Source organism: Phlebotomus argentipes, unplaced genomic scaffold (genome assembly GCF_947086385.1).
Source record: "Phlebotomus argentipes unplaced genomic scaffold, Phlebotomus argentipes genome assembly scaffold_4, whole genome shotgun sequence".
NCBI lineage: Eukaryota > Metazoa > Arthropoda > Insecta > Diptera > Psychodidae > Phlebotomus > Phlebotomus argentipes.
In genome coordinates, this window is record NW_026776174.1 from 5213367 (window position 1) to 5232273 (window position 18907).

General features: G+C 41.9%; 3 protein-coding genes across 4 annotated transcripts; 1 reads left to right on the top strand and 2 right to left on the bottom strand.

Annotated features, from left to right (window-relative positions):
• The first annotated feature begins 531 nt into the window (after positions 1–531).
• Positions 532–9208, top strand: LOC132258745 (NADPH--cytochrome P450 reductase-like). Of its 2 annotated transcripts, XM_059756200.1 has the most exons (8): positions 532–710; positions 5073–5243; positions 5302–5644; positions 6687–6811; positions 6872–7628; positions 7824–8159; positions 8226–8383; positions 8468–9208. In XM_059756200.1, exons 2-8 carry the CDS (start codon positions 5077–5079, stop codon positions 8610–8612), a joined length of 2031 nt encoding a protein of 676 aa, XP_059612183.1. In that variant the 5' UTR covers positions 532–710; positions 5073–5076; the 3' UTR covers positions 8613–9208. The 2 variants fall into 2 exon arrangements, with proteins under 2 accessions (XP_059612183.1, XP_059612184.1); XM_059756201.1 differs by lacking the exons at positions 532–710; positions 5073–5243; positions 5302–5644 and adding an exon at positions 6348–6620.
• A 9-nt stretch (positions 9209–9217) lies between these two features.
• Positions 9218–12673, bottom strand: LOC132258744 (glycine dehydrogenase (decarboxylating), mitochondrial). The gene is made up of 6 exons (XM_059756199.1): positions 12400–12673; positions 12261–12339; positions 11576–12102; positions 10199–11513; positions 9390–10138; positions 9218–9331 (listed from the first exon to the last, which is right to left on the bottom strand). Exons 1-6 carry the CDS (start codon positions 12595–12597, stop codon positions 9221–9223), a joined length of 2979 nt encoding a protein of 992 aa, XP_059612182.1. The 5' UTR covers positions 12598–12673; the 3' UTR covers positions 9218–9220.
• A 126-nt stretch (positions 12674–12799) lies between these two features.
• On the bottom strand, positions 12800–18734 carry LOC132257382 (mucin-2). Its single transcript, XM_059754249.1, has 6 exons — positions 18227–18734; positions 17439–17572; positions 17128–17373; positions 16667–17061; positions 16181–16608; positions 12800–16106 (listed from the first exon to the last, which is right to left on the bottom strand). Exons 2-6 carry the CDS (start codon positions 17538–17540, stop codon positions 13705–13707), a joined length of 3573 nt encoding a protein of 1190 aa, XP_059610232.1. The 5' UTR covers positions 17541–17572; positions 18227–18734; the 3' UTR covers positions 12800–13704.
• Positions 18735–18907: the final 173 nt, after the last annotated feature.

Below are 18907 nucleotides of genomic sequence, written 5' to 3' on the forward strand. Positions count from 1 at the left end.
GTTGCTAAATTTTATTGTTTTCTCTCTTCATTTTTTGGGATCAACAAACTCTTCATAGCACAGAAAATTTAACTCACCTACAATGACGATCTTCAATGATGATTTTGTTTTTTACTATTGTGGTCGGCTTATCTAATCAGTGTTTATTTTAAAAGATATTTTGGGTGTTGTGTATTAAATACGAATTCTGAATCTCGGGGTCATGATGCGTTCGCAAACTGTTAAGATGGAGTTAAGAGATTGTAAGAGAAATCCTCTTCCCGCCATTCGTGACTCATTGACCGTGAAAGGAATCTTATTGGCCTAGGCCCGAGACTTTGGCCAAATACGATGATGAAATAGCAACTTGCGGCTGAGCACGAGGCTCGACACTTCAGACGAAAGCCATCTGAGTGACTGGATGTTTATTTTGGAGTATCGCGCGTGAGATTGGCACGCACACATCGGCGCGCGATGTGTCATGAATTTCACCACTGGCAATCATTGATTTCCCAGTGCGCCCCTGCTTAAATAAGCATTTCGAAGCGACGACAAGATCGTACATTCTTCTCCTTTTACATCACTTCGTGTTCGCACTCGACGTCGTGCAGACCAACCAGTGGAAATTCGCAACATCAAGTGTCTTTTGGGCAGTTTATTTGTCAGTGGCAGTGCAGTTTTTGGCCAGGATTGCGTGGAATTGTGGTGCCTTTTGCCTTCACGGACGTGCGGTAAATATTCTGCTGACTGAGTTTCCTCCTGCTTTTCCGTATTTCCACACAACGTCCCATTACATGGAGAAAATATTACGCCATGCAAGTCGCGCTGGTGAAACGTCATCATATGTTAGATGGTGCGTCTCACTTGGACGTGGCCGCTGATTGGTCTCCGTGCGTGTGTTGGAAAAAGAGCGACTTCTACAGTGATTCGGATTACCAGATCCGAATACAGTCGAATATCCGTTCGCTATATAGCATAAATTTTCATTAATCTTTACTTCATTTCTTCATGACTTCCCCACCTCGTGCTCAAGTTTTCCATTTATTCAGTGCCCACAGTCGCGATCAGTCGCACCTGAGTTTATTATGTGTCACAGAGAAGTGTCTGTTATCTCAAGAAGCGAATAGTGTGTCCGCTTTTCCAGTGAAACCTCCCATCAAGAGATTTCCCGCGATATAAAGTTCATATCTCTCTCTGTTCAGTGAGACCACTTGAGTGATAATACCACAAGAGAAACGCAATTTCGCAAACGAGACGTGAACAATCTGTGATTTGGTTTCATCATCGGGAAAGCCAACAAGATCTTGTAGTGTGTCAAGCAATTTCACCTAAAATATCGAGACGCAGTGATAACGACTATCACGGAAGTCCCGAGACAAGTTGATAACGTTAGAGTTCAATTTCCAATAAGGCATTTAAAGTAAGTTATTGGTAATTGCATTTCCCTGCGCTTTGTCACTGTTTTATTCATGATGATATGACACTTTTTACAAGTGCGAAAATGTTGTCAGGAGAGGTTAAATATTTTTGACCCTCGCAATGCCAGTGTGCCATGGAAGTACGATCGGACTTACGCCTGTGTTCGACCACACGAATATTAAAAAATATTTATGCCCATCCGAGTGGCGTACGTGTAATTGTGTATGCCTCTGGAGGAAGAGGCAGTGGAAAAAGCTTTCTAAATCCTTATGTAAGAGTGGCTGAATTAAAATTTTTAATTCTATGTGCTTTTGACAATTGGCCTTATTCCCAATGTGTGGCGTTTCGCTGTACGCGCGAAGCGCTGTGTAGAAAAAATTCTGTCCAATTCAGCCTGTGGCGCGCTTCGGAGAACTTTATTTTTACCCATTGAATAAGCTACGTCACTGTGTAATCATAATACCTAATTCCTCGCATTTGTGTGAAGATTGACCTTCAGTGAGATTCATGTCTCGCTTTTCATTTCCGCGATCGAAATTCCGAGTCTCACTCTCTGGCCAGAGAAGCGCCATCAGCCAAACTGAAGTAGCAACAGTGACTGAGATAAGGATGAAATGCAAAAGCCTTATCGTACACTTTTAATCGTCTGGCTATAATGTACATTTAATCCAGGTGGAATTTTGGCAAAATTTCATGCAATATCACCGTGATTTGGGATGAAAACCTAATATTTTTGTCTACCGTGTTATTTGGTGGAGAATTACAGTAGATTATTTGACAATACAGTCAGAAACGTGCAATTTTTCTGGGAAAAGACTGTTTATAACAAGACTCTCTATAGTTATTGTTGAAAAATGAGAACCTAACATAATTATTTCCATATTTCCTAATTACTGACTTGCAAATTAAACCCGAAATAAGATCAATTAAATAATATAATGAAAAAGATTGCATTCACTTCGAACTCTTCAAACTAAGATCGTAGATTCAATTAAGAGAATAGTTTATTTCAATATTGCTGCAAATGTATAATTAAGAATGTACTTTAACATACTCATGTTGTATATTAAAATCCCTCAAAGAACCACCAATTGGAAGGTAATAAGACATTGTGTTGAGGTACTGTGGGCTTATATGATGTCTTCTTAGCAATGGATGAAAAATTTTTTAGCAAGTGATCAAGTAAAAATTTAACCCTTTATTCTCTATTCTCTAAGCTAGATCTAAATACTGTCCTTGATCTTTGCTTAGTGCTTCTATTTTGAACGTCACTGTATTCTATATGACTCGTGCGTGCTAAAATAATAAGAGGTATGATTTCGCGTATTTGACTCTCAAGCAACTGAACTGGATAAATAGAGGCAAACAGTTGTTTTGGTTTTTCCCATGCTGATATTGTGCAATTATTCACGTGTTTACTGGCCAATTTAATCAGGGATATGGTGAGGAATTCGAGAAATATCTCTTTCAAAATTACAGTCACTGGGCTAACGGTAGACAAACCTTGCGCTGCAACACTTCCTTGTGCACTTACGCGCTTTGTGGAGAGACGAGACAGATTGCATTGCAGTGTGACGGGGAGAATTGTTATTATCGAAGCTCTCACGAGATTGAGCGTTCTTATGCAGTTGCAAAGTTCATGAGAATTTCAACTGTTAATCTAGAATCTCTGAATTGATTAATTTGTGTGCAAATTCAATGATATTGCGTCAATAATTACAGTAATGTTAATAAGAAGGCATGAATTAACTCTAGCTGTTTGCAAAATGTATGTTCCGGTGATATACCGGGTTTTTAAAAAATAAAAGAACTCGGTAAATTTATGAATTTTCATGAAGGTCTGTCTTGAAATATTTTGGGTTAATGTATTCCGTGAAGTTGAAACTGTCTTTCAATTGTGTTTTGGGATGTGAATGTTTGCGCAATGATAATTAATCCACGTCTCAGCCTCACAAATTGATGGCTGATTGCGCATCAGTGACAATTACTGTCTGGGATGCTTCCGGAATAGAGGAAATTCTTGATTATTCAGAAAATAACCTTTAGTCAGTCAATGAGAGTCTTTACGTGCATATTTCGTATAGGAAAATGATTGGTGAATCTTGTGTTTACCTGAAAATCTCCTCAGTTCTTGTTACTACGACAAAAGAACATGTCATTCTCTACAGATAAGCGTGATTCCCGAATGTGTCTATAAGCATGACCACATGTTTTCTTGGGGTAAATATTGATAAGTACGATAAAGAGTAAATAATATAGGAAGCGCACGCAAGGAATAATCATCGTGGTGGTTGAAGATATGCGATTGTGACTTACCTAATGTGTAGAATTTCACATTTATGTATCTTCTTTCGTCCTTCAGAGCGATCAATCAAAATAGCATAAATATTTGTTGGCGAAATCATTGGTTTTTATCGTGTGAACACAGGTAGAGAGACGAAATATCGATGACTATGGTGTAATTTTTAATGGAAGCCAGTTTCATTTTCATGTATATTTACTTTCACCTCCAGTGCGCCATGCTGAAGATTGTATTTATTGAAGTTTGCGCTTCAGATGTGTGAAGAGAAGTGAGAGAGTGAGAAAAAATCCATTTGCGTGGATAGAAGAAATTGATTTCCAGTAAAACAAGTTATGCACAAGCTTCTAATCATATTATTTTTAGTTTTGACGACAATGTCGCTCGCAAGAAGACCCATAGAAAGTGGATTTCCTTTCTAGCAATCTCTGGCCACACTTCAATTCACTTTAGATGAGCTAGCTCTAGTTTGGGAGCTCGCGTTTCTCATGATGTCTCATTTGGTTGATCAAGGCTTCACACTCGCGCTGTGGCTCAAAATGTGATTCACACATTGAGACACAGAAGTGCGATTTGTAGTAAAAGGCGCTTGTGATGGAATGCCATTTGAATAATTGAAGATGTCGTGTATTCAAAGTGTTATTTTCTAATTTGACCATCATCCGGAATTTTTCAACTATATTATGGCTGATAAATCATTGCGCAACACATGCAACACACACACGACTGCCGAGGCGCTCATACGGCCTCACATTTCACGTACGCCTTATCATGGCACAGTGTGTAAAAAGTTTCGTTTTTGCCAAAATGTGACTGTCCAGGGTCATATGTTTCATAACCATAAAAACTAGGTAGACGATAGCGATTGAGCTTTCATGTTTATTTACCAATTTGACTGATTAATGTATTTTTTCCACGTTAATGAGGAAGACATTTTTAATTGGGGTTTAATACAACTTGGTATCTGCTAGTGAAATGTAATGCTGAGGACTTATAGTATTATGATAAAGCATAGAATCGCTTGAGAACATGTGTGAACTCGTTCAAATGCGCATTATATACAACTAGTCGTATCAAAAAATGATTTTAGTACCTGGAATTCATGTTTCATTCTGGTTTTTTTTTTGGTAATTTTCACCATATTTTCCATATGAATTTAATTTGAACGTTCCTGTCTGTTTTGTGAGGGTTTTTGCGGTAAATTTTATTTAAAAAAAATTAAATAATTGTCAGCTCTGTGGGGATTGAGTTTAATTCTCGATTAGTCCTTAGTGATATTCAGGTTTTGGGACTTTATTGAAATCAATAGAGTTTTTATTTTTAAAACTGTACTCAAACGCAAGGTTTAAAATTGCAATTTCCGTGTTTGTTGCAGGAAAATGGAATCGATAGAACCAGAACAGATTGAGGTGACTGAGGCAGAACCGTTTCTCGGTCCCCTGGACATAGTTTTGCTGGTCATCCTGTTGGGAGCCGCTGCTTGGTGGCTGCTGAAGAACAAGAAGAACAACGATGAGTCCAGTTCTGCGCGATCCTATTCTATTCAGTGCGTAAAATTTAGCCTTTAGTGCGTGCTTGAGGGATGACGATTGGTGTCTTTGTAGGCCAACGACGGTCAATACGATGACGATGGCTGAGAACTCCTTCATAAAGAAGCTGAAAGCTTCCGGCAGGAGTTTAGTCGTATTCTATGGATCACAGACTGGAACAGCCGAAGAGTTTGCCGGTCGCCTGGCGAAGGAGGGCATGCGGTATCAGCTGAAGGGAATGGTGGCGGATCCTGAGGAGTGTGACATGGAAGAGTTGCTCAATCTCAAGACAATTAACAACTCACTAGCCGTCTTCTGTCTGGCAACGTACGGCGAAGGAGATCCAACTGACAACGCGATGGAATTCTACGAATGGATTAAGAACGGAGATGTGGACTTGACCGGACTTAATTATGCCGTGAGTATTGATTAAATTGCAAAGCCACTTTGTATGCAAGATCGTCTTATTAACTTGCTAAACTAGTTCTGTCCTAAATAAGAGAAAATTGTAATGCGCTTGTGAAACAAGTAGAATGACACATAGTATTTCTAGCCAATCTACCTCAAGTATTACAGCCAGTAATGTTCTGTTTTACGGAAATCATTAAGTGTGTGACTTTTCCACTTCCTTCCACATGCTCTTGGCCGTTTTCTTGCTCTCTTTGTAACTGTTTTTCTTAATGTTATTGTCGCCTGCAGAGCCCGAGGGTAATGGGAAAAGTCATTCTTTTGGGAAAGTGTAAAAGTGAATTGAAGATGACCTTTGATGATTTATAATGAAATATGGACAATTTGCGTTCTATTCATGCTTTGAAATCTCTGAAAGAGACACGTATAATATGATTTTTTCAGTGCAATGATTTAGCATATATTGTTTTTGCTTATTCACCTTTGTCTACCGGTTTATTAAAGCTGTGGTTTTTTATGATAGTAATTATACCAATAATTATTGTCAATGTGCCACTTGCGCGTCAAAGAGCGACGAATTGAGCGCGAAGTCTGGCAACCGAGAATTACATTGGATCGGTTATCATCGTAAATAATAAGTGACGTCATGATACGATTTCGCGCGTGTGTGCGTATTTTTTCATTCATACACATGTGGTCGGCTGTCATTTAGTGCGGATCTTGCATAACCTCTAAAAAGATTCTGAAGTCGTGCTTCTTTTTCTATTCTTTATGATCAGAAAAAGTAGATAGATTAGGGGAAAAAAACTACAGAGTGGTTTTTTACTGTTTGCCAAAGAATTAGTGTAGAATATTAGTTGTTTTTTATTGGAAAATGACCCAGTTTTCATTGATAAATTTCCATAATGATTTTTAGGTCAATCTTGAGAATTCGGTTTTCCACCGTGAATTCTCTGTTTACAGTGAATCTCAAGAGACGAATATGTGTAATTTCCAATTGTGATATCCTATTTGAAGAGCCGGACTAATGTGTTTTCTCTATTCTTCTGCAGGTCTTTGGGTTGGGCAACAAGACTTATGAGCATTACAACAAGGTGGCGATTTATGTGGATAAGCGACTGGAAGAGCTCGGCGCACAGCGAGTGTTTGAGATTGGACTTGGCGATGACGATGCAAAGTACGCTCAATTCATCTCAATCAATTGAAGATGTTTTCTAACGTAATTCTCAATTCTCAGCATTGAGGATGACTTCATCACGTGGAAAGATCGCTTCTGGCCGGTGGTGTGCGACTACTTTGGCATCGAGAGCACTGGAGAAGACATTCTGATGAGACAGTATCGTCTCCTGGAGCAGCCCGAAGTCACACCAGATCGCATTTACTCGGGTGAAGTTGCTCGTCTACACTCGCTGCAGAATCAGCGCCCGCCGTTCGACGCGAAGAACCCGTACTTGGCGCCCATCCGCGTGAACAGGGAGCTGCACAAGGGCGGCGGCAGATCCTGCATGCACGTGGAATTCGACATCGAAGGCTCGAAGATGCGCTACGAAGCCGGAGATCACTTGGCCATGTATGCAGTGAATGACACTGATCTGGTCACTCGCCTGGGTGATCTGTGCAAAGCCGATCTGGATCAGGTCTTTTCGCTTATCAACACAGACACGGAGAGCAGCAAGAAGCACCCTTTCCCCTGTCCCACCACTTATCGCACTGCCTTGACGCACTACTTGGAGATCACGGCCATTCCGCGAACGCACATCCTGAAGGAGTTGGCCGAATATTGCTCGGATGAGAAGGACAAGGAATTCCTGCGGTTTCTGGCCTCGACAACGGCCGAGGGGAAGGCAAAGTATCAGACCTGGATTCAAGATGCCACCAGGAATATTGTGCACATTCTCGAGGATGTTCCATCCTGTCGGCCGCCAATTGATCACGTTTGTGAAATTCTACCTCGACTGCAACCACGATATTACTCAATATCGTCCTCATCTAAGGTGAGTGTTGAATATAATGTCTTCAAATTAGTTAAGACAACAAGATTTCTTCACAATCATCTTCTAAATTTCATTAGCAAATGTTTACATGATATTTTGAGACTTTAAAATCTCTGACATTTGCAATTTTTGCACTTTTCTTGACTATTAATCGCGTAAATCAACTTTTAATGTATTCTCTTGCTATCTATTCAGTTGCATCCGCAAACAGTGCACATCACTGCTGTTCTAGTCAAATATGAGACGGCAACTGGTCGTATCAACAAGGGCGTCGCAACGAACTTCCTTGCTGCGCAGCGTCCCGAGGGCGAACCGCTGCCGCGTGTGCCAATATTTATTCGCAAGAGTCAATTCAGATTGCCGACGAAGTCGGAGATTCCGATCATCATGATCGGACCGGGAACCGGCCTGGCGCCGTTCCGTGGCTTCATCCAAGAGCGTGACAATTGTCGTCGAGAAGGACAAAATGTAGGAGATACTATTTTATACTTTGGTTGCCGCAAGAAGTCCGAAGACTTCCTTTATCAAGAGGTGATGTTTGAAACACTGTGTTATGGCTGGAAAGACGCTAATTGATCGTATGTGTGTGTTTTGCAGGAACTTGATGAGTATGTTAAGCAGAGCTCTTTGCAGCTTCGAGTGGCCTTTTCCAGGGAGCAAGAGAAGAAGGTGTATGTTACACATTTACTGCAGGAAGATTCCGACAAGGTTTGGGATGTTATCGGAGAGAAGAAGGGTCATGTATACATTTGCGGGTAATGTTTCACTCTTTTGGTGTAATGTTTCACGTTTCGATGAAACATGAAGACTGATAATCTCTTTTGTTTTTCTCTTTGCAGTGATGCTAAAAATATGGCTAGTGATGTACGTAATATTCTTCTGAATGTCATACAAACCAAAGGTGGCTTCTCTGAGAGCGAAGCGCAGCAATATTTAAAGAAAATGGAGGCGCAGAAGCGATATTCTGCGGATGTTTGGAGCTAATTATGCGAATAATTATGTTAAAATTGTAACGTAATGTTATTTAATTTGGTTCCATTCCATTCCATTTGAAGTGTAGCGAAAAGAAGGCACGTGCGTCTCATTGTACACTAGAAGTACGTTTGGAGTATGATATTTTCTTATATCTTTTGTGGTACACTGATTTCGAGAGAGTTTGTACCAATTGTAGGCGATAATTTAGCAAAAGAGGACACACGTAGGAAACAGCCACATAACTTCTTTTTTTTTAACTGAGGGAAATTTATCATTTAACTGTAACTGCTAAAAAAGATGGTCATAAATAAATTCTTCTCTTCAATTTTTCTTCTTCTTCTATTTACCTTGTGATAGATGTTATGTTAGAAAATACACACCGGAAGAGCGATAAGGAACAAATTTGATGAGCGAGGGTAGTTGTTATGTTAATAAATTTATTATGGCGTGAACATTTTCGTTGAGTAGACACTTACAAGTAAAAGAAAATTGTTTAAGGTTGATAGAATGTTAATTTACTATTTTGTAAATTATGGTGTTTGATAGCCACAAATTATTAGATTTTTTTGTAAAGTTTTAATATACATTTATATACTTTGAATGGATATGTTTGTATTTTAATAGTCGGGCAACATGGGCGGGCAAGTGCACACGAGGTGCTTGTCTCCATAGGCGTCGTCGATTCGGCCAACTGTTGGCCAGATCTTACAGTCCGGCCTCACGAGGGGCTGCAAAGATGAAGGGAAATTAAACACTGAACGCAAATAGTTTGTTAATTTCACTCACAATTGGGAAGGCGGCCTGTTCTCGAGAGTACGGACGATTCCACTCGCTGGCAATGACTTGACGTTGGGTGTGAGGAGCATTCTTCAAGGGATTGTTCCTCTTGTCCATGCGCCCCTCCTCAATCTCTTGAATCTCCGCTCGAATGCCAATCATGGCCTCGCAGAACCGATCCAACTCCTCTCTGTCCTCAGACTCTGTGGGCTCAATCATGAGAGTTCCCGCCACTGGCCAGGACATCGTTGGTGCATGGAAGCCATAATCCATGAGACGCTTCGCAATGTCGACAGCCTCAATGTCTGCCGTCCTCTTCAGATCCCGGATATCGAGGATGAACTCATGGGCCACCAATTGGCTCCTGGGATCCTTATACAGAGTCTTGTAGTGTTTCTCGAGTCTCTTCGACATGTAATTGGCATTGAGAATGGCCACTTGTGTTGCTCTCTTCAGTCCCTTACCGCCCATGAGCTTGATGTATGACCAGGAGATGGGAAGAATTGCCGAACTGCCATAAGGAGCGGCACTGACTGTACCGAAACTCTGATTCTCAGAGCCAAGATAGCCGAGAGGATCGATGATTGGGTGACTGGGAAGGAATGGAGCCAAGTGCTTCTTCACACCAATTGGTCCCATTCCTGGACCGCCACCGCCGTGAGGAATGCAGAAGGTTTTGTGCAGATTCAGATGAGAAACGTCACTTCCATAGTCTCCAGGACGACACAAGCCAACCTGAGCGTTCATGTTGGCGCCATCTGAGAGTGATACAAATCAAGTGAGCTCAAAGGAAACGCTAAGACCACACAAACACTTACCTAAGTACACCTGTCCTCCGTAATTGTGCACCATGCGGCAGATATCGTGGACAGTCTCCTCAAACACTCCATTTGTGCTAGGATAGGTGATCATGAGACAGGACAGGTTGTCGTTGTGCTGCTGCAATTTCTCCTTGAGATGCACCATGTCGATACTCCCGTCATTTCGCACCTTGATGGCCTGGACTTTCATCCCGGCCATTTGGGCAGAAGCTGGATTGGTTCCATGAGCGCTGATGGGAATCAGGCAAATGTTGCGATGATGATCGCCCTTTGATTCGTGATAGCTTCTGATCGCACGCAGGCCGGCGTATTCGCCCTGGGCGCCGGAATTGGGCTGGAAGGAGATCTTGTCGTATCCTGTGATTTCACAGAGATCCTTCTCCAGTTCCTCGAACATCTTGTGGTAGCCTTTCGCCTGTTCTACTGGTGCAAATGGATGGATTTCTGTAAAGTGCCTGAAGGAGCATGGGATCATTTCTGTCGTGGAGTTCAACTTCATTGTACACGATCCCAGAGGAATCATAGAGTGAACGAGGGAGATGTCCTTATTTTCCAGTTGCTTCATATAGCGCACCATCCTGGACTCGCTGTGATGCTTGTTGAAGACAGGATGCATGAGGAACGGTGAGGTCCTCTTGAATGGTGAGTTGTGAATGGAGTTCTCGAAGATGTTCGGTTTCGCCACCACTTCAGCTACAGATTGCCCTTTGAAGATCCACAGGAGATCCTCAAGATCTTGTGTTTTGATTGTCTCATCGAGAGCTATGCTCACAGATCCGTCATCAAAGTACCTCAGGTTGATCTTCTTGCTCTCAGCGCGAGATCTAATCTCATCCGCACCGAAGTTGGGAATCACGTGAAGAGTATCGAAGTAGTAGTTATTCGTGATCTTGTGTCCTGCCGCCAAAATGCCCTCGTAGAGCGTGATGGCGCCGTTGTGTATCTTATTCGCTATCTCCTTGAGGCCTTCTGGTCCGTGGTAGATAGCGTACATGGCTGACATGTTAGCCAGAAGTGCTTGGGCTGTGCAGATGTTGCTGGTGGCTTTGTCTCTGCGGATGTGTTGCTCGCGTGTCTGCAGTGCTAAGCGATAGGCATCATGACCGTCCATGTCACGTGTAACGCCAATCATGCGACCAGGCATCAGCCGAACTAGAGTTTGCTTGCAGGCGAAGAATCCAGCATGAGGACCACCGTAGCCGAGAGGAACTCCAAGACGTTGAGACGTGCCGACGGCAATGTCGGCGCCGAATTCTGCTGGCGGTCGAAGAAGAGTCAAAGCCATTAGATCCGTAGCGACAACGACAAGTGTCTGTAAGGAGGCAGAAACTATATCACTCAATTCTTACAAGGATTAGTGGTAGATTAACTTACTCCATTGGCTTTAGCTGTGGCTGAAAGCTTGGCAAAGTCTTGCACATCGCCATAAGTGTCAGGATATTGCAGCAGAACACCCGAAATGTCTCTCTTAGTGAGGTCAATCTCACTCAGTGGACCCACAATAACCTCCTGGTCAAAGGCTGAAGCTCTGGTCTTCACCACTGAGATGGTTTGGGGATGAAGACGCTCCGAGAGGTAAATCTTCATGCGCTTGTTGTGCCTCAAGCAGAGACTCATGGCTTCGGCCGCTGCTGTGCCTTCATCTAGTAGAGATGCATTCGCCACTTCGAGACCGGTCAGATCAGAGACCATAGTTTGATAGTTAAGTAGAGACTCGAGACGCCCTTGGGCCACTTCTGGCTGATACGGCGTGTATTGTGTGGTCCAGCCAGGATTTTCAAATACATTCCGCTGAATGGTGTGCGGAACATAGCAATTGTGATAACCCAGTCCGATATAGGAGCGCCAAATTTCATTAGTTTTTGCTATGCTGCGAATTCTGTCGATCAGCTCGTGTTCATCTGAGGAGGGCAGACATGTGGTTAAGAGGTTACCAAATAACCCGAGGCAGCATGCGATAAATCGCTATTGGGGGTATTCGGACAGATAAGGAACGACCTTTCTGGCAGGAAAATATTACGAAGTGATAAGAGTGTCTCAGAAATTGAATCGCACTTACTGAGTGGATCTTCTATAATCAAGGGACGATTGAGCTGAATCTCACGAGGAACTGCCTTCTCTGACAACTCATCAAGTGACTGAAAAATGAGAGAAATTCAAATGCTTGCCCAGAATTAGAAAATTCTGTCTTTTCTTACCTTCAATCCCAAAAGTTCCAGCATCATCACGACATCGGTTTTGCGCGGACCGATGTGACGCGTGGGAAAATCAGTTTTATTGGGGAAAAGCTCTGGAATCGTTGCCAAAGATCGAGTCATTTGTCTCAAGTATTGCAGTTTTGTGACATTCTGCCTCATCCTCAAAGCATGACACAGTCTGTACAACTGGTTATGCATCTTAAACTACTTTAAATCACTTTCACAGACCAAGCACTAAATCTCTGCTAGACTTTCCACTGCAACGTTAAGCCAACGACTGAGTGTCGTTGGGAAACTTTGCGCAAATTTATATGGAGTAATATTGGAGTGTCAAGACAGGTCATCATGGGTCACTCAAGCAAGCTGATAAGAGATAGGAAAACAGTAAAAGTACACTTGAGACTTTTGCAGACTTTTCATTACCGCAACAACTGTATTTACCATTTCATGATTGATAACACAAAATATTCTTCTCGTAAAGTTAATCAGGAGAAACATAATTATATCCTATGCTAGTCAGTCACAAATAATTTACTCTAGTCAATTACTGAATTGATAGAATACTTCGGACGTGTCACATGAAAGAAAGGCATTCGAATCTCAATGCAATGTTAATTGTAAATAAGTTATTAGAATCTGTTTTTTTTTGGAATAAATATTTCAACATTGATGTGTTTTAAGAATTGAAATTGGCACTGATTTAACGAGAATTTTTCCAACTATCATATTCTGTATAATCATTTATGAATATCACAAAAATAATCAGCGATAAATCTACATAGAAGCATATTGTATATGATTATTCTATGTTATCCAATTAATTGTTTAGTTACATGAGTATCTTTGTCTTTACATCTCGAAATATATCATAGGTACATTTATAAAGTTATATCCACATGTTTTGAAATATTTGATTTTTCAGTCAAATGATCTGAAATCTGCGTTCAATTTCTTGTGGGTAAATCAGAAGTGGAATCCTGAATCTTCAATAAATTTCAAATGTTTCAACATGTGGATATGACTTAAATATATGAATATATTTTGCACAATTCAATTTGGCCTAATTAGAATTTAACAATAGTGAAACTATAAGAGTAATATGAGCATATTAAGTAAATATATGTAGATATAATTTATATACAGGTTTTACATAAACTCACAACTCGAGGTGAATTCGAAAATCCAGTTGTCTAAACTGAACAGTTACAAGTATTACTCGAAGGCATTCGTTTTTCCCTACAGAAATGAAGACTGAAAAGGTGGCGATTCCAGGACAGTCGTCCTATTCTGGTGTTTTAACATTAACTATCTATGCGAAATATCATTGTAAGATCGAGTGGTGTCTACAGGTAAGATGCTGTGAGTCTCTCTTGTCGGCGATGTCTTTGAGAGTGAGGACGGCGAAATTGAAGATGAGTGGTCAGACGTCGAAGTCTTGAATCTTGACGGGGAGTTTTCGGCTGATTTTGTGACACGATCGGTCGTCACTGCTGTGAGATAGTCTGAGTAGTTCTTCGTGATGACTGGCGACGATGGGGATTTGTCTAGTCTGGTGGATTTCTCATTCCTCTGGGACAGGTACCTGTCGTACAGCGTAGCTGTGACTGTGGTGTGTCGGATTTCCAGCTTATCCGGGTATTTTCTGTAGCTTGAATAGCTTGAACTGGAGTCAGAATCTGCTGGGGTTTTGGTGATTGTGGGTGCTGTTGACAGAGTTCTCGTGGCTCGACTTTCATACTCCTCGCGCTCTTCATCCCTTCGCCTTCGCGGAGAGACAGCTCGTGATAAATCTCGCGATCCTCTGAAGGGTGTTGATGTGTTGTCGGCTGCTATTAAACTATTTACGTCCTTTGAATCGTACGGTGGTGATAAATTTATTGCTTTAGACCTTCTTTTAGAATCCTCGATATCTTTTGAACTCGGTGTCCTTATGATTTCCTCAATTTCCTCCATTAAACGACTTCGGCGGTTGATTTGGATCGATGATTCGCGATCTTGACATAGCGAATTTATGGATTTTATTGTATTCTCAATCGATGTCAGGGTTTCCGAGATGTTCGAAATGCTTGGTTCATCAACTGTTGATATTCTTTTATACGATATTGTTGGACTATCTAACAAACTAGTCCGTGCTTTTGAGTATACAGGTGAAGTTGGTATGCTTTCGGGTTCAACGATTTGCTCTGTGTCTTTGGAATCAGTATCTTCCAATGTCCCAATGGGTGGATCTTCAGATTTGTCTTCAGGTGGATACAATCTTACAGAAGAAAGATCACCAACTTCTGTGTCTGAAGATTCCGCTTTACTGGTGCTCTGATCAGGATCAGATACATTTTTCTTCAACAAGCGATGCAATATTAGAGAGTTTTCTTGTATAATCTTCAATGCTTTGTCGCTATTCCTTCTGTTGGAAGAGTATTCACTTATTTTTTCTGTCGAAGAACTCAGTGTTAGGTTGTCCGCATCTGTAATTTCTAAGACGTCAGGAGTTTTGGGTTGTGTTGATTGATTTTGGGGAGTTGCAAAGTCTGTAACATCGCTACTGGAAGGAATTGTGGTGAGGTTCATAGTTGTCCGTGAAAGTTTCTGTATCTGTGATGAATACAAGGGTGAAGACTGGCGACAGAGATCTGAAGGATCTAAGGATATAGATCGTGGGGCTTCCTTTTCAGACATCACATTTTCCGTTGAATTGGTCACAGTTGTTATTGCATAATCTGATAAGTCTAACTTCTTCGGGCGATCAATCGATATGATCCTCTCGAATAATTTGTTCGTAATTCCCGCTTCGTCAAAGTTCAATATCTCATCGTCAATATCAATGTTGGACGCTTCTGTTGGGTGTTCGGGAGAGACTTCTCCTGAGATGTTAGTGAGGAAGTCAGAGAATTCGAGGGTGCACGAGGGCGTCCTCAGAGGACTGATACAAGAAGTGCTGAGGTATCCTGAGAAATCACCGATCGGCGACAGTTGACTTGTACTTGTTATGCTGCTGATGGACACCTCAATTGGTCGCAGAGTGTTAGAATTCTCAGCAGCAGTTGTGCATTCTTCCTCGACGGCAATTGAGATGGTATTGTCGTCGTAGAAAATTTTCGGAGGTGTCTTCTCTCTCTCCTCCTGGTCAATGGGATGCTCAAGAAAGAGCCCACTAGCTGTAATTTCTGTGTCCTCTTCCAACCCTCGAATATACTTCTGGATGTCTTCAGCTTTGTTCTCTGTAGGCACTTGAATGTCAGGACTTTGTTTCTTCTTGAATGGACTCGCGTCGAAGGATGAAGTGTTATCGTCATCATCATCGCATAAGCTTGTACTTGTACTCGAGTCTTCGCTGTATGACGAAGACTCACTCCGCTTCCTCAGTCTCGTGACGACTTGAGCAGATGACGACTCATCTTCTGTACTGTGTTGCTCATCTGTCTTCTCAGGTGTCTCGTCGACATGAATAGCGTCTTTCCACTTTAAATTGTTCTTCCTCATCTTCACCACATCAGTATCGTTCCAGTGTAGAGTCTCCTCTCGCTTTGTCGCTTTGGGCGAACTTCTCGCTTTGGCAGATGCACTCGCTCTCCTTGGTGGTGGAATGGCTCCCTGCGGTGGACCTATTCTCCTTCCCTTATTGCTGAGAATGGCATTGCGGCCGAAGAGAAGCTGGTTAACTTGAAATGTCGGAGCTGACGATGTGTTCGCAGGCTGACGAGCACAAGCTGTGAACGAAAACATACCTTTCATGTCGTGGGAAATGCAAGTTAGAATATCTAATCTGTTGCAGACTACTTACCAGCTGTGAGGATGATTTGTGCCTGCCGCTGCCTTTCTCTCAAGCGCTCGTACTGATGCTTCAGCAGGTTGATGTCGAGAACCACCTTGTCGCGACTATCTGGCGATGGTCTTTGATTACTAGATACAGGCACGGATTCCCGTCGACCCATGCGAATGCCCCAGGCTGTGGCCACTGCCATGCGCGAGTCATCATCTGAATCTCCCTCGTCATCGGAGTAGAAGAGCCTGTAACCCTTCTTGTCCTTGAAATTGGCCACATTGTAGACATGCTTGTCTCTTAACTGCTGCAAATCTGTAATTGGTCCAAGATCCACGACGCGTTGAACTAATCCATTGGAATCAATGAGATTCCCATTCAAAAGCTCTGCTGACAAAGTTCCCATCTTGCAGTAGAAATCATCTGCAGTCTTGGCTCCGATAATCCTCCTGAAAGACAAGAGTCCTTTAGAATGGTTTTCACGCTTATAAAACTTGAAAGGCTTACTCTTCGAGGAATGTCCAAATAGCCAATGCGGTCCTTAAGAGAATATCACTTCCCTCTATGAGGATCAAATCCCATATGCGAAGGACGCTGTTTATCGGCAAGCAAGTGCAGAAGATCGTGAGAAACCACTGCATTGTGAAGACATTCGTCAGCGGAGGTTCGAAGGACTCTTCGCCAACAGAGCCTTGTAATTTGTAGAGATGCTTGGACAGACGAGGAACTTTGGTGGAGAGCAAATCTCTGAACACTGCCATGTCCGTTTGCAATCCATTCAGCGAGTCACAGAAATACTTTGGCGGCAGAACTCCTTCGATAAGATATATCATCACTTTAATGGTATCGCCTTCGTTCTTATCAAGCACTTGAAGTATCAACGCTCCAAGCATGTTAAATCCCTGGAAAATTAGAGTAGTGATTAGTAATGTTAAACAATGATTGAGTTCTTTAATGAGTGTAATTACTTGACAATATCCCACGCTTGGATTCCATCGGGCGTAGCCGAGCAAGACCTTCTTCAGCTTTGCCTGGTTGAGTGATCCTGCGGGTCCTGAACACAAACTCGACCCAGTTCTGTGCAAATCTTTGACAATTTGTATTCCCAATTCCTCATCGTCCACGCCTGATTGGTCGCAAAAACACTTCTCTTGCTCCTTCTCCCAGTCAACATTCTTCGTGTGCAAGTATTGATCCGACAGGGAAATCCAGAGCTGCAAGCACAGGAAGCGCGTGAGAGGTTTGCTAGGGTGGGGGAGGAAATGTCTGTTTTGCATACCTTCTTGCGGAATTCAGGTGGAATCCCTCCAGGCAGGCGAGCCACCATCTTCATGGCATGCAGCCATTGATTGAAATCAGATGTGGTGGTTGAAATGCCCATGATTTACCGCATCGGCTGCATAGTTTCAAAATCTACAAAATGAATAAGTACGTATATAAGATTCGAGTGACGCAGATTTACCTTTTGACGTCATCATGCAACCCCACAATCAGAAACATCAAATTTGTGCGATAATGTCGAAGAATTGAAAGTTTTGTACTCAGTGAAGGAAAGCACACGGCAACGGAAATTAATAGCTACATATGTGTGTTGTACATTAGCCGAAACTCAATAAACCGCAAAGCTATAAAGTTTAGACACAGCTTTGGCCATCCCTACTTCATTCACACCCCCTCAGGCGCCCCGGTATCGATTTCAGCGACACTCGAATTTGGACTTGTTATGCTTGAGCGCCTGTAGTATTTTCATTCTGTTATCTTATGGTTTTTCGCACAAATATCCACTGTTTTCGCCTCTTCTCGAGCTCATCAATTCGTCTCGAGAGGATGTGCGGCTAAATTGGATCCAATTTTGGAAGTGTTATACACTTTTCGCCTCTTTCCCTTTCAGTCTATTTGCTGTGAGGCTCCATGATGTCTAGTGATTTCAGCCCGGAATGAAAATGTCGATGTAATTTTAGCCGAAAGCTGAGGCAATAGCTCATGAAATACGATTCCATTCACTAATTAATAATAATGCGATTAAGGAATTGAAATTTTCCCTGAATTTTGCAGGTGGAAACTCACCTTTCATTCAAGCTTTCCCGCCCATCATCGCCTTTCCACCTTTTATGACTCTGCAATTAGTGCCATAATCCTGACGAGAACTGTGTGATCATGTTGATTTTACACTTATTAAAGTTTCAGTTGGATTAGTGGGATGATTTTTGTCCTAATTCTCCGCCCAAGGGTACTTCACTGAATAACATAGCGAATTACACACATAATTTATGCACTTTCTCTTTCGCACGTTGCGATTCTTTTAGCATGCACGGGTAACTTTAAATGAACAGAAGCTAGCCAATAATTGATGTGAAGCACTTGCATAATTGATTTACTCTCCGCGAAATAATGTCCAGCTTTGCATGATTCGCAATGTGACAGTGTCAGAATGAACGGATCGATATTTTATCACATTCACAATCCCACACTTTGCCTTGACATAGACGCAAGTGAAATGGAAAAATTCAGCAAGAGTATTTTTAACATTACACGAGGAGTTTTCCCCTAACTTTAGTCACATGTAAAAGTTACAAGGATTAGATTGAACTTTGAAATTGCCTAAAGCTTACATTGTGACTGCAAATAAGTACATGAATATTTTTGCGAGCACTTCACGTCAAATTACACAATTTCCACTATGGATTTCTTGTAAATTATCTTTCATGGTCACAATAGAAAGACAAAGAGAACTTAGGAAGTATAAAA